General features: G+C 49.8%; 1 protein-coding gene across 1 annotated transcript in view; it reads left to right on the forward strand.

Moving 5' to 3' along the window:
• grip1 (glutamate receptor interacting protein 1) overlaps positions 1–15,637 on the forward strand; it is an 83,917-nt gene that overhangs the window by 46,143 nt on the left and 22,137 nt on the right. The window contains 9 exon segments of the mRNA XM_049026828.1: positions 6,082–6,217; positions 7,317–7,462; positions 8,289–8,372; positions 8,587–8,662; positions 9,324–9,469; positions 12,154–12,301; positions 12,678–12,847; positions 13,712–13,757; positions 13,759–13,865. Of these exon segments, the coding sequence (XP_048882785.1) occupies positions 6,082–6,217; positions 7,317–7,462; positions 8,289–8,372; positions 8,587–8,662; positions 9,324–9,469; positions 12,154–12,301; positions 12,678–12,847; positions 13,712–13,757; positions 13,759–13,865 (1,059 nt within the window).

Raw genomic sequence — 15,637 nt, forward strand, 5'->3', positions numbered from 1 at the left:
TAATGTTAATCGAGGAAACGGACCAGTGAAAGTCCAAAAAGAGCGGAACTATTTAGCCAATCATATGAGCCTTTCCCTTTTAAAGTAGAATGTAAAACCTGAAGGAGCTGGACGTGTCCTCCCCGACATGGATTATCTGCTCACCCTGCAGCAAACTTTTAGTCTGCGCTGTATTTCTTGCTCGTTTTTACGGTCCTTATGATCTTTGACGATTTTATGGTCTCTGCTTGTTCTACGGTCCTTATGCTGTCTGCTTGTTCTACTGTCCTTATGCTCTCCGGGACAGACTCCGGACCCCCCGCAACTCTGAATAGAATAAATGGTTACAGAAAATGGATGGATGGACTCTCTCTTTCTGACATTTTATTTGAATTATTTTGTTGTAACAACCTCACTGGTAACCTCATCCGTTGTAGTGGCCTAAAAGTGGATTTATCTGTACGCATCTGTTCCCATTCAAATCAAAAGCCAGATTGTGAAACAGACTAATTTAGGCAGATGAATGTAAAAAACAACAAAAACAATTTTATAAAAATACATTTCTTTAGTCTAATTTGTATTTATTCTAAAGTTCTCTAACTCAAATTCTATTTCTGTGTAATGAGATGGTGTAGCGTTTGAGGTGCTGGGACACAGACGGCTCTAAGCCCTGGGGGAGAATCGTGGTGGGGGACCGGTGTGATTTATGTGGCGCTTTTAACAAGAGAGCAAAACCAGGGGTCCTAGAATAAGCGAGGGTGGTGCTTCGGTTACTGCCATGTCACGCGGCATCGAGCGTTTCACAGCAGAAGAGCTGCATTTTGTTTTTACGCATCCAGGACACTGATGAGGTGGGTCTTGGCAGAACTGTTACCCGAATGATAACACTGCCGCTAACATATGGGATTCCCACACCCTCGTGCCAAAGAGGAGACAGGCCAAACAAAAGCAAACCAGTCTGACCCCCTGGTTACCACCTGGAACCAGGACGAGACCGACGGTAAACAGGTAATGTTACTGGGGTCACTTATTTCTGGTTACAGAGCCTCGGTTAAACAATTCATTATTGTAACACTAATTAATGTCATAGAATAACATGATGCGAAAAACAATCTCAAAGCAAGTGATAAGATATTTAAGACTAATTTTGCTTAAGTTTAACTTATCTGCTCTGTTCTCTGGACTTACTAAGTCAAAAGCATCATTTTGCTTTACAAATGATAGAGGTAGCTACAGAAATATGGATTATTAAAGGCTATAAATCGTACGTCTTTGGCACACTGCTGATAAATCTCCAGCTGAAAAAGAGATGAGTGATTATTTCACGATTGCGGGATCTTCTTTGCTGGGAATAAAATGTTATAACTTTATACAACATGTAGCAGAACGTTTAACCTGCCTGTGCAGAATGTGACATTCAAACAGCCTGGTTCAAAGAGGCCTTTGATCACGATGGTAGCTGTGTGGAGCTCAGTCGTTATGGTTTGTCGGTGCTCTCATGAGAATATCTGTCACCACACTACAATGACAAAGTGACAGCACTTTGCGAGACATGACGTCAGCCTCGGTCTTAAGACAGATGAAGCAGTCGGCAACTGGTCCATACATACAGTACATAGTGAATTTCTTTGATCCACTCTTTCCGTCGGTGCTCGTACCATTGTTCCCTTGCACAAAGTTCATGTTCAGGATTGACATGGGGGCAATAAGGAACATGTGCCAAGCAGAGCATGCATTTTGAGGACATTTCTGAATGTTGCTCAGGTGAAGCTCCGCCCATTCCTGTGCAGTGGGTGGGGCTTTGTGGGTCACTTCCCGTCAGTCATTCTCAGCCTGCAGAGATCACAGATATTTGGATGCAAGCCCTTGGCTTGGGGCAGTATGAGAGCATCTCGTGTATATGGATTCAGTTTTGGATGTTACTGGCTCTAGTCCCCTTTGTGCCTCAGGATGGGGTCTGTTTCCATTTTCAGACCTAAGGCTCTCTTGCACCTTGGCAGTTGCCTTGGCCACAGTCATTCATTTTCTGAAGGAAAACATCTGCATCGCCTGCAGGATGTTCTCTGGTTTCCCATGGTTTGCCTGGCCTCCAGAAATGCTCAGATCCTTGTAAAGTTAGTAAATATTCCTTACAGTCGGTGTTTTTTAATGTGGTTCCTACCTGTCTTAGTGCTGCCACCTGGACTGCAGTTTCCCACTTCGTTATACCAAGGATTTATGGCAAACTGAGGAGCAGGGACTGGTTTGGGGCCCTGGCCTTTTAACATTAAGATGAGATGGTAATCACATGAGTGGATTTAAAGCGCCATGTCACAGATTTGAGAGACCGACCGAGGTGGTGTAAATGTTGGACATTTGCTGCAGGATTGTGGGAGAGATGATTCTCAGTGCTGTGAGGCTGAAAGGTTTTAGGAAACAAATCGGACACAATCCACTGGTGACACGTTAATGCAGTTTTTTTCTTGGAGCATGAACAAAATGAACTTAATGTCTTTTCAGCGGAGTGTCCTCCTGGATAATTGAGTTTTGTAGTAATATTGTCTCACCTGCGCGGCATTATGGGGGCCCTGGATGTCGCCTCTGGGCTGCGACGCTGGGTTAGCCCTGGCTGTGCTTTGTGGAGCTCTCAACTTCTCCTCTCTGGGTTTCTTCAGGTTGTCCTTATTTTTGCCCCGTTCAGAAGCATAGATATCCAGGTGCAGTGCTTCGTCGGAGTTTCAGTGATACGGCTGTTTCATCTGCTTGAAGAACGGCGAACGTAATGGTGTCGTTATTTTGGCAGTTTGAGGGGGCGTGAGGATCATTGTGTGGTTTTCGGGCAGAATGTGAAGTGATGACTCCATCGCAGTGAGATCTTTTAGGGGGAGATGAAGAGGACAATTTTGTATGAGTGTGTAACTGCATGGAAGCCACCGAGTCTAGCTCAGCATCGCACACCAAACCAGCATTCTGTGTTGGCATCTAAATGAGTTGCCGGACATGTCAGTCCTTAATTAGATAAGATCAAAGTATTTTCGTTATTTTTCCTTCATTATTGGAGATAAAGATTTTAGGAACCGCACCTCACATCTGCCGACGCATAGCTTATTAATCACATTACTGCAATCTGCTCGAGAAGCGAATTAATTGTTTTAGCAATAATTACAAGTCGGCCATTCTGACAGGACCCCCCATTTCCGTGATAAACTGTGAGCAGAACTCCAATTTGTCCTCCTCGACAGAGCGATTTTACGCTATCGAACGTCTGTCATGTTTACCTCCGAACGAAGTACCCAACTCCCCCCCTTAAAGAAGATCTATTTCCCCCGCCAGCCGGAGACGCCCGCACCAGTATGGAGTCCGCCTCCGCTGCTCTCAAATCCACTTTGTTTCCAGGGATGAACATTTCCGCTTTTGTTCGGATGTGTTCTGTGTTTCTGAGACCCATCAGTTGCGCACACGGTATTCTCACATACTAAGATCACTCGATTTTGCCGGCATCCTCGCATCAGTGCATGGAATAATCTCCAGCCCGCCTCAGTTCCAGAAAGAGGGGATTATTCATATGCTCACAGAGTTTGTTTTTCCGAAATTAGCCTTCGGGTCATTTCCTTCAAATCTGCGCCCACTAAAATGCCAGGATCTGGGCCTATGCAGTCACAAAACCAGCTGTCTGCTTTGCCAGTCGTGATGAAACCTCTATCACTCTGGCGCTGCCATCTTGGGTTTGGTCCAGCGTGAGACGCTGCCCTGCAGCAGCCTTGTGCTTCTGTTGTCACATGGTGTTCAAGTTAAACAGCCTGTCTGGCCGTGTCAGCACAGCGCCCCCTGGTGAGGGTGACACCCCCTGCACTCATCTGCAGCCTCTTCCAAGTTCTTTCTGGTTCTAAAATTCCTTCATATGACCGGATTTGCAAGGCTGTTCAGGCTGAGGCAGAGACAGCTTGGGATGGGTTTCTGAATAAATCCGCTGTTCTTTTTGTACAGTGCTTGTTGGAGATCCGTATCTCGGCCCAACGGGGCTGTACTGTGAATGTTAACCAGAAACAGTAAGTGGTAGTCTTTTCAACTTAAACCGAGGGTATCTTCGATTAACCTGATAATCTGTTATATCAGAAGGAGCGTGTAGCTCCGGCAGAGGCATTACAGTGTAGTCGTCTTTCCAGGGGCTGTTTCATGCAAGCAGCTGTGCTGTATAACCATCGCAGCTGAAAGCTGTATTTAGGCTCAATCGAATAAAAAAAAAATAAAAAAGATTTCCCAGGGCCTGAGTGTGTGAACTGAATCCTAAGTAAGGCCCCTCCCACACCGCTGCAGGCTGCCAGTAGAGTGCGATGCGGTAAATGGCTGAAAATGTTTATTAATATATGTTTCTCCTGTAATGTTTCTCCCTCTTATGATCTTAATGTCTTCTTTAGTGATGTTCATTAGGGGCAGTGAGAGAGGCTGCTGTTAAATGATGCCCCCGCCCTAAAGTCACACCTTGATCTCGAATTGCGCCTGTCTAAAACCCCCACATAGCCGTATTCCCCCCCCTCCCCCGCCCATCCCTAATGGGGTGTGCCGGCCCTGGGGTGTTACCAGCCAGGTCCACGCAACCTGCTTTGGGTTTTGGCCGTGGGACAGGAATGGATCAGCAGCGAGGAATATTATGGGTAGTGTCGCCTTGGCGACAGAGGAGCAGCACTGCAGGGTCCTGGAACCACGTCGGCTGTTACGAGCGCAGCGAACGTAACAGGATTAAATTGTCAGCCTGTTCTGCTGTGGAGGAGTGGGCAGGACCTGGCATACCCCCCTGATCAACAGTGGGTGGAGCCTGTCATGTTCCCTATTGGGTGTTGGTCTTTGAGTGGCAGGTGCTTGCTTATCATGCTTGTCACAGCCCACAAAATGTTTGATTTGGGGGGGGGGAGGCGGTGTGTAGGCATGACACAAACTGAAATATATAATGTGTGTGTTTGGGGTGACCTGCAGGTCACCTAAATGATCACCAGCAGGGCATTACAGCCAACCTGGCCAGCCCGGCCATCTGGTCCACGATGAGCAGGCCCTTATTCAGGGTACCGAGAACCGCGAGCGTCCCAGCAGGAGTATGCCCCCGCCTAGGGTGTCTGTCTGCGATGCGGCCTCCACATGTATAAATAAATAAACCCATCATGATGTAGCTGGGCTCTATCCCGGCTGCCATTATGGGATGGCCGTTGCCTGGAGCACCACACGGTCTTGGCTGGAGAGTGACATAAACTGTTATGTCTGGGTGGGGGGGGCACACAACTACAAATTCTCACACGCTGTCAGTTAAACAGCCATTTCCCAAACACGCCTCCCAAATATCACTTCCCAAACGCGGCCATGTTGTGACTCGGCACTAATGATCATTTTGCACTGTGAATCATTCTCCATTCTCTTCATGGAGGGGCTCGAGGCAGACTGCTATTCAGAGGAGAGAAAAGAAACCCTGTCACAGGCAAAGACGAGCAACGCAGATCCGTCCGTCACGGAAGCAGGAGGCTGTGCGTGATGGGTGATGGTATCTCTACCATAGTCACTAGGAGAATTTGTGAGTGGGTGACTTGTGATGATTGTGGCTAACAAGCAGTCGCTTAACTGATCCTCTGTTCAGGTGGCAAATTAATGAGAAATAGAGGCTTCTTGTTGTCCAGAGGGCAGATCATCTGTGGCGATGGCTCTCGGGAGGGGGGGGGGGGGGGGGGGGGTACATTGGTGGTAATGTTCATGGCTCTGTGCCGATTTTGTCAGTGACCTTACATGTTAAATGGGGTCAGGGATCTCACAGCTGAAGCCCTCCATGCAGAGGATGCACTGTTCATCTCCACACATCCTGTTCATCACTGCTGTCCTCCAGCACTGGGGGGGGGGGGGGTTCACTGCCCTTTGGCTAACCGGCCCACTTAGGCCTCTGCCAGTTGACAGGGTGGGGCCATAGGAGATGTGGCAGTGGGGATGCCGGAGATTTGGCGGGTTCCCATGTCAGAGCGAGCAAGGTGCCTTCCTCCAAACAGGAGGGCGCTCCGCTCAGAGGAAGCACGTACGTTTGCCGTCAGGGATGTGCTGCCCCACCCCTCTAACCCCCCCCCCTTGTTATCCCCCATCCCTGCGCAGATGAGTTCAAGGGCTCCACCGTGGTGGAGCTGATGAAGAAGGAGGGAACCACCCTGGGCCTGACGGTGTCCGGCGGCATCGACAAGGACGGCAAGCCCCGCGTGTCTAACCTGCGGCAGGGCGGCATCGCGGCCAGGTAACCATGCGATGGGAGCTCAGTCAGCTGACTCGGGAACGTGAGACAACGGGGAATGTTCTTCTATGTCGGGCTCCATGTGAGACAGTGGTGGGTGTGGGTGTGCTGTAAGGTTAGACAGCTGAGGGACTGTGTGTCTGTCTGCCTGCCTGCCTGTCCGTCCATCTGTCTTCCAGGTTCTTCCAGAGGTCAGCCTCTGACCCCATTTACCGTTACATTCTCCATGCTCCAGTCATCAGACATGCTGCAAACGTTCATGTTATTGAAAATTTGTCTGGGTTTCCTCCGGGTACTCCGGTTTCCCCCCACAGTCGAAAAACATGCTGAGGCTAATTGGAGTTGCTAAATTGCCCGTAGGAATGCATGTGAGAGTGAATGGTGTGAGAGTGTGCCCTGCGATGGGCTGGCCCCCCATCCTGGGATGTTCCCTGCCTCGTGCCCATTGCTTCCGGGATAGGCTCCGGACCCCCCGCGACCCAGTAGGACAAGCGGTTTGGAAAATGGATGGATGGATGGAATATTGTATGTGAAGGTCTGCCTGTCAGCAGTGCCTGTGATCCGACGGAGATCTTCCACAAAGTAGGGACACACCTGTGACAGGACCCCTCCTTTATATGCAGCATGATCTCCTGTGGAGTTATCAGCCACATGTACATCGATGCCACTTTCTGTTACCTTTTCTCGTGTTGTTTTATTTATGTGCCGTTAGTGAAATATGCCTTTTATACAGGCAGTCGGGGTGAAGTGCTTGCAGGTCAGAAACGTAAACCAGGCTCTCGTCGGGAGTCGGTGTGATGTGTGCTGTGTTCGGGCTCAGCACAAAGGGACTTCCTCACAGTGCCTCTCATCCAGAGAGAAGCTCTCCCGGCTTAATGTGTCTCACCTGAGACACAAGATGTGATTTTGCTGCGGTAAAAGTAGTGCAGAAATAATCGGTAAAATAGTTTGTTACAGCAAAGCCTTCACCGGAACAAAAGCCTTCAGTGAATGCTTAACCACTACACCCCCCTTAAAATTAAATTACAGCATTGTCAGGAGTGTGATGTGGCTTTCTCCATTCTTCTCTTCTACCCACCCCCCACCCCCCCCCCGGCCCCAGGAGCGATCAGCTGAGCGTGGGCGACTACATCAAGTCCGTCAATGGGATCAACCTGACCAAGTTCCGGCATGACGAGATTATCAGCCTGCTAAAGAACGTGGGGGAGCGCGTGGTCCTGGAGGTGGAGTACGAGCTGCCTCCTGTCTGTAAGCTGCTCTATCTGCCAGAAGCTCCCCCCCCACCCCACCTCATCCCAGCTGATCTGTTATTCTTCCTATATGATAGTAACAGCCATAGGAAAGTGGCCCCATGACTCTGGAACCAATGAAAACCAATTTCTTTTTACATTCATCATAAACTCCGCAGACCTCAATGAGGTCTTTTCTGCCACGTAGAAGGAAGTAAATTTTCCTTTGACACCGAAAATTAATTTTGTGGCTGTACTGTATCTTGGCCATTTATGTATCTGCGGCCTGCGTGGCGAGCTCGTTCTTATGGGGGGTGCCTTAGTTTCAGTTCGGTTGCGCGTTCCTCTTGCACTCTGGAACAACAGCTACAGAAACATCCCACCTCTGTCAGCAGCTTCAGGCACAGATGTTTTTGCTCTGTGTCACCAGAGCGCCGCCCTTCCTGTCCGTTTGGGATCTGCGAGGTTCACAGCCACTGATCCGACTGCGTAATGCATCAGCGGCTGACGGTGACATTTAATAAGGCGCCATACGTGGTCGGGAAGCAAAGCTGGGGTCCGGCATCTGCACATCGTCACTGCCGCTTGTGAAACACGCTCTCCTGTTCTCCAAAAGTGCGAGCACGGCTCCTTCCGGGCTCCTCTCCGGGCCGGCAGGTTCGGCCACAGTGTGGAAGCAGCCTTAATTAACCTCCTTAAAGGGCATCTGTGATTGCTGTCAGCGGTGTGCCACTCCCTTAACTCGTAATTACCATCTGTGTGATGGCTCTCGGCTTATCAGAGCCCCACATATGTGACCTCACCCGTCTCTGATATGGCTCCCTGTCACCCCCCTCGCCCCCCAGCTGTGCAGGGGTCTGGGGTGATGTTCAAGACCGTGGAGGTGACACTGCACAAAGAGGGCAACACGTTTGGATTCGTCATACGAGGTACGTGGCTCTGGGGGGCAGAATGACTTTATTTAACGTGATGGAGAATGATTTTGAGGTTCAGTTTGAACTGGAGGAGGATGCAGCTGTTGTCTTCCCTGTGGATATACTGCTGTGACCTTCGACCTCTGACCCATTGCTATGAAGGCTTTGTCCTGTGGTGATGCCCGTTGTCTCTCTGCCGGCAGTGCCCGCTATCTTTTTATACCCACAGGGGGTTCCCACGAGGACAGGAACAAGTCTCGCCCGGTTGTCATAACAACCGTCCGGCCGGGCGGCCCGGCTGACAGGTGAGTCCTTGACGCGGGGCTCCAGTACGACCTTGGTCCCGCTTCCTCCCCCTGGCCTGACAGCCCCCATCTTTAATCAGCGTCGAATTACAAATGGGCACTGTTTAATTAGCATTGATTACTGTAAATTATGCACAAATATGTCCTTATTAGTGTACAGCCCATTTCACTGCGGGTACTACGGTATTTTTCTGCAGTGAGTTTTCTCATGTGAGGGATCAGTGACAGACCATATGACAATATTCCTGTGATAAATTACCGATTCCTTAATTATTTCACACCTAAGAATCGCCGGCGAATCTCTGTGATCTTTTTCTCCCTGTGGCTCAGTGAACAACGCGCTCATTCTGTTCCTCTCAGTCCTATTAATATTAATATTCTTCTATGCTAATTTCATCTCCCCCCGAAGTAAAATTCCTGTCGCTCACCCGCCCGTAATTTGACCCGCGTCTCTGTCTCTGAGCTCTACTCCAAATGAACACACTCCTCATCCTTTGTATGAAACTAACATTCCCCCCCGTTCTGTGTGTGTTCATGTCGGCCTCCCCCCACAGCCGAGTGCATAATGCTTTAAAGGTCTCTTAAGTAAACGGGGTTTCTGACTGTCCCACGCTGCCCTCTGCTGGCCACACTGTGACTTCCCCCCCCCCCCCCCCCACAGGGAAGGCACCATCAAGGCTGGGGACCGGCTGCTGAGTATCGACGGCATCCGTTTGCATGGCACCTCCCACGCCGAGGCCATGAGCATCCTGAAGCAGTGCGGCCAGGAGGCCACGCTGCTCATCGAGTACGATGTGTCTGTCATGGGTGAGTTTGTCTGGGAGACGTTATTGTTCCGTTAGCAAACCCTAACTTGTTTGGCATAACCCCAGCCCTCAGATCTGCCATTCTCATTGTAACCCCCACATCTCCCCATCACCATGAAAATGTCTTTAACCCATCATTCCCAACCCCCTTCCCTCTCAAGTGCTCCGTTCTGTTCCCATTTCCTGCCTAAGTCCCGCCAATCTCAGATTTGCCCCGCCCCCGCTAATATGGCTACCAGCTATCCTGGAGAGGTGTAGTTCTGGTGTAAATTCTTGCTGGGGATCCACACCTCGCTCTCTGGCTCCACCGTTGTGATACATGCTGCCTTCATGTCGCGTAAACATCGTCAGAGCCTTGCCCTCCCCCCACTGCAGCGCAGTAGGTGCTCAGTTTCATTTATCCGTCTCAGAATGATTTATTGACAGTGCGGTCAATGCTAAATAGGCAAAATCATGAAAGTAGTATTAATATAGATAAAGATGACTGCGTTGCTGGCTCAGAGCTGCATGCTTTACTGGGGAGCGCTGATAATTCTCTAGCCCCCATCAGCCCCTGCTGTATCAGGAAATGCTAGAATGTTCCCTTTCTCAGCACTTCCAGACCTTTAATGTCCATGTGAAAAATGTAGGAGTACATAGATGTACTTAGACGATTTTTGATGTCGGAACATTCTGGACAGCTGCCGATATCACTTCTGAAATTGCACAGTGATTCTGCTGCCTGAATTGTAGAGTAGGGGCCGTGTGCTGAGCTGGCGGCATGCAGCTTCTCCATCGGGCCTCAGGGGGGCGACATCACAGGCCAGCTGACCGCGGTGTGTCTGCGCTTATGGCAGCCAGCTGGTAAACAACGCAGAAACTTTGTGGTTTCATTTCACTTTCCTAGGTGACTGTGTTACTGGGATAATGACTTTATAAGTCTCTCCCTTCCCAGCATGACCTTCAGAGTCCCTCGGGGGGCACTGAGCACTGTTTTTTTTTTTTGTTTTTTTTGAGAGCCTCGACCTGGAAGGTTGTACCTTCCCCTGCTGGGGCGGATTGCCTCCCTGAAGGACTGCTAATTTAATAGACCCTTGGAGGGGGACGCCTGATTGATTGAGTCTCCGGTCACATCATTAGGGCCCGCAACCAGCAGTGAATTTCAGGACTGGTTTGCCAATCAGTGTATGAACCCAGCCGTGCCCTCAGTCTGTAATGGCAGGATGAGAGCCGCTGACAGCAGGAGTTCCCCTCAGCAACATGCCGCCACAGTTCCTGTGAGATATAGATGTTCAGAACTTACGGACCTGCACGATAAACGGGAGAGAGACACCCGCTGCTGCTTTCAGTGCTGATGGTGGCTGGTCTGTGTGGCTTCGACACACCCATGGGCCAGAAAATCTGAATCACACCCCCCCCCAATCACCACAACAAAGTCCTTACAGCAGGAACATCCCCTGCTATGAATTATTAACGCCAGCCCCATCAATCTTTCATGATCCCATTGACATATGCGCAGGTGGCCGGGAGGGTCGTCCCCGGCTGACCATCTTCTAGGAAGGGGTGTGGGGGGGGGGGGGTTGTGGGTATGTTATGGGTTTTTGTGCCCCTCCTACCCCTCATCCAGACCCACCTGTTCCTCCGTTACCTGGACACCTGCATCCGTCAATGCAGTGAACTGTTGATTTCAGTTTTAACCTGGGCCTTTTCCCTGCACATTAGCAGATTTTCAGCAGTACAGCAAACATCCAGGCACATCTCAGGTACATAACATCACATTTTTTTCGCAGATGCTTTTTTTATCCGAAGCAACGTGCAGGGGAAGATCAGAGAGCAGTGACTGGGGTCAAGGATCTTGCTCAAGGGCCCAACGGTGACATGACACTAGATTTGAACCCACAACCTTCTGGGCATGAGAATAGATTCCTAACTCACTGAGCTGTACGCCGCCCGCAAACATAACATTAGCAGTTGATTAATTTTGCAGCAGGCACATGATTGCAAAATGCACTGCAGGGTTTGATGCTTGATGCCAAGGCAGGAATTTGCTTCACAGGGACAGTTTAGATCGGTGTTCCTCAGCAGGCACTGGTTGTATAGCTATTATTTCTGTTTTGTACAGTGTATGCAGTACTGGGTGCAGCATCTGGCTTCACTGACGGTGACACCAGTCGCACACGTTCACACTGCTCATGCATAATTACAGGACAGGGCGGTGCTGTATCCTTGCCCCCCAGGCTGTGGATTCGAATCCCGCCCCCGGTATCGGCACACCGATTTCCTCCTGCAGCCCATAGAGCATGAGTTTGGCGTTTTAATGTTGCTAAATCAGGGGTCATGAACTATGTCTCCTTGAAGGCCAAATTCCAACAGCAACATAAAGCCCAAGGAAACAAACATGCCGGGTTACATGGGGTTAATGATAAAACTCACCAATGGGGGGGATCTATCATGTAGTCCGGATTCAGTGGCGTTTCAGGGTTGGTGACCAGTGCTCTAAATGATCCTATGTGTTCTGTTCCTCCTGGAACACGATGCAGACTCAAAACAGCCCCATACTGCAAGAGCAGTGAAAATCCAACCACGTCCGGCCAGGTTTTTGGTCTGATTTTAGGGGCCTCTTGCAGTAATAGGGGCTGCGAGTGTGTCTGACCTTGTGGATGTTCTGTGTTGAGGAAGCTTCTATCTCCTGCTTCTTTCATGCAGATTCTGTGGCCACAGCCTCAGGTCCCCTGCTGGTGGAAGTGGCCAAATCCCCAGGTTCCAGCCTGGGAGTAGCTCTGTCTACCTCTATGTACTGTAACAAGCAGGTCATCGTCATCGACAAGGTGAAGCCTGCCAGCATTGCTGACAGGTAATCTGCCGACACCCCCACAAACCCTCCGGAGCCCCCCCCCCCACCCCAGCAGACAGGGGTCAGGGCCACAGCCAGCTTAATGACACCTTGCTAACGGCGTCACAAATGTCCATGAGAATTTCATTCCATTAAATTCGCTATCATCTTTTTATTTCTTTATTAAACAGATAATGCGTCGTAAGCATTATAGAAATTCAATATTCCATCTGGCCCGGATGCCCGTGAAATGAGCGAGTGTCTTTTATCGGAGGGTAGTTGCTAATGAATCAGTATCATTTTTCCATCAGAAGTAATCGGGGAGAAGTTTCTTTCTGTCGTGAACAACAGAGGTTTGTTTCTGAGAGCGCGAGAGTAACACTGCTGCCCCCTGCAGGTGTGGGGCGCTGCATGCAGGCGACCACATCCTGTCGGTCGATGGCACCAGCATGGAGTACTGCACACTGGCGGAGGCCACCCAGCTGCTGGCCAGTGCCTGCGAGCACGTCAAGATGGAGATACTGCCTCACCACCAGACACGGCTGGCCCTCAAGGGCCTGGAGCACGGTGAGCCGGGACTCACCACCCCTCCTCCCCCCCACGCGGAGAGAATATAACCCAGCTTGCCTCTGTGGGGGAGGAAGGGCAGGCTTTGCGGAGGAAGTGCCTCTGTTAATTTCAGGGAACATTATGGTCTGCACATGGAGCTGCTGAGAGCTTCTCCCAAGCAGCCGGCTTTGCCGTTATGGGGTGGGGGGTGTTATTGCACCCTCACTTTCCCAAATGCCCGGAGGTTATGATGATGATGATGATGATGTTCGTCTGGGTGTTTTTAGCAGTAATGGGCAATCCGGAAGCGCACACACACACGGGAATACAGTCTCACATGCTCAGAGTCCTGCTTCCAAGTCTGCTACTTAAATTCCCCTAAACTAGCCCCCTCGCCCAAATTCTAGGACACCCACACCTGTGCCCCTGCCAGGCTGTGTCACGGCCAAACCCAAACTGAGGATGTCGAAGGCAGCACTTTCATTTGGAGCCATCTGCCCCAGTTACTGAAAGGCAACAGCTGTCCGTAAAATTTTCCACATTAGCCACATTAGCATTAGCCGCCCTATACCAACCCTGATCCTAATGACACCCCCCACTGTCCAATGCACATTATTTTTAGTGACCGTTGAGGTGGTTTTTGCCCGGTTAAGCAGAGGTTACTGACTATTAGCATGGTTACCTGGTTCCATGTAGTTACCTCTCCGTGTTTTTTTTTCCTTTCTTTTTGACGCTTTTTTCTTTTGCTTGTCCACTTCTTGTCGTCTCTCTCTCTCTTTTTTTTTTTTTTTTTTTTGCTTCTCTGTTATCCGTGCGTTTTCTCGTTATGTTGTGTGTGACGTGCACTGTCGTCCTTCGTCCCCCTGGCCCCCCGGTGGACAGTCAAGGTGCAGCGCAGCAACCGGCCGCTTCCCTGGGAATCCGGGTGGCAACAGCAACAGCAGCTTCCTCCCCTACCAACACTATAACACCTACCATCCCGACCATTCCAGGACTCAGGCCTCCAAATCCCAGAAATCCGCTCCACACAACCCTCGTAATGCTCCTCGCTCTTCTCCTTTCACTCTCCTCCTCCTCCTCCTCCTCCTTTCTCCCCTTTGACCCTTCTTTATTTACTCGGTCTCTTCTCCTCTGTTCGGTAGTTAGTGGGCCTCTAGATCCGGTCATTGTCCCTGAAACGCAGTGATCGTCACATTTCCATGCAGTGTTATGTCCTGGCTCACTGCACTCCAGGCCCTTAAGACGCTTCACTGGAAAACAAGCTTCAGACCTGGCATGTGCGGGGAATCACTGCGCTATACAAATACCAAACACCGTAACTGCGTATTTTATGCAAACTCTTATAACCGAATTGGGTCTCTTAGGCTCTGATTTATCTTGTGAGAAAATAATTTTTACTATTTATAAAATGCCTCAATATATATAAAATATCTTGTAACCAAATTTCCTGACAAAATATGCCCACTTGTGCAGAAAAACACTATCTACTACACTTATGTGTGCAGTCTAAAAACACACATAGTGTCAAAATAAAGGGCTCCTCAGGGTCCATTTTTGTACCGTTTTGGATACTTTACCTACAGCTAAGGATATAACTGGCAGACTCATGAGGGTAGAGCCTCAGTGACTAAGGTATGAATTGGTACTTTTTTTCTGACAGTGTACACATGCAGTCTGAAAACTTAAAGGTGCATTTTCTCAGTTTCAGTGTCAGCGTAGTTACTGTGCTTTGCATTTGTGGGGCAGCATAGTTCAGGGAGGCACCTGAACGGCTGAGTGTGCTTCGCCATGCCTCAGTGTAACAGAGTATCTCTACCTCTATGTGTAAGTGACTGTTCTTCAGAGAAGTAGTACGTGAGCTGAATGTTAAGTCCAACATGGCACAGAACTCCCAGGAAGCTTCCAATTAGAAAGAAGGCAATGTTAATCGGGGGGGGGGGGGTATAATTGACGCAACGATGATCCACTTTGAACCTTTGACTTGGTCCATGACCTGAAGAAGTCTCCTCGACATTAGATGAGTCATTTTCCATCACCAACCCCTTCCTTGTTCCTTAAATGGGTCCTCAGGAAGCTGCCTGGGTCTAATGAAGGTACCACCTCACTAGAATGTGACGTGGGAGTGTGTCATAAATCCCATTAGGCAATTGTACGGAGGATTCTAGGATTTTTTTTAAGGTGGACGGCCTAAGGCGGTTCATAATTCATGCAGAGACCTTGATAGCCAATGAAATGTTTTGTATTTCTGAGTGACTGGAGGGGACAGTTTTAGGGGGGGGGGGATCAGCTTTCTGCTGGGTCATGTGGCCCCGCCCCTTTATAGTCCTCTGGATGACTGACTCCACCTGCTCTGATGATTGAGTTTCATGGACAATGTCTGTAAGCATGGAGGCGTCTCCTCGCAGTGATCTGGTGCCTGCTGATGTCTTTTGGGGGTGTAAGATGATAACCAGCGCACCATCACTCCAGCTGCAGCTAATGCTCCACGTAAAGCACCCGGCCCCGGAATCCCAGCCCAAGGTTCCTCTCCAGTTAATTAAAAATGAAACGAGGCGGGTTACAAATTAGCCGACGTGTCAGACGCAGTAATCGCTCATGATGGATTCAGACAGAGCTCTTATTGGCTTAATATTTAACAGAGAGATCAAAGCGTGGGCTGTTCATGGTCTGGACCGGGGGGGGGGGGGGGGGGGGGGGGGGCTTTGCCCGCAGAGGCCTGAAATTATCAAAGCACCGCCTCCGATTCAGGCAGCATGATCAGCCGTACTGTCTCCGCTTAGGGGGACGATCTGGAGAGTGTGCTTCAGT

Source organism: Brienomyrus brachyistius, chromosome 1 (assembly GCF_023856365.1).
Source record: "Brienomyrus brachyistius isolate T26 chromosome 1, BBRACH_0.4, whole genome shotgun sequence".
NCBI classification, from domain to species: Eukaryota; Metazoa; Chordata; class Actinopteri; order Osteoglossiformes; family Mormyridae; genus Brienomyrus; species Brienomyrus brachyistius.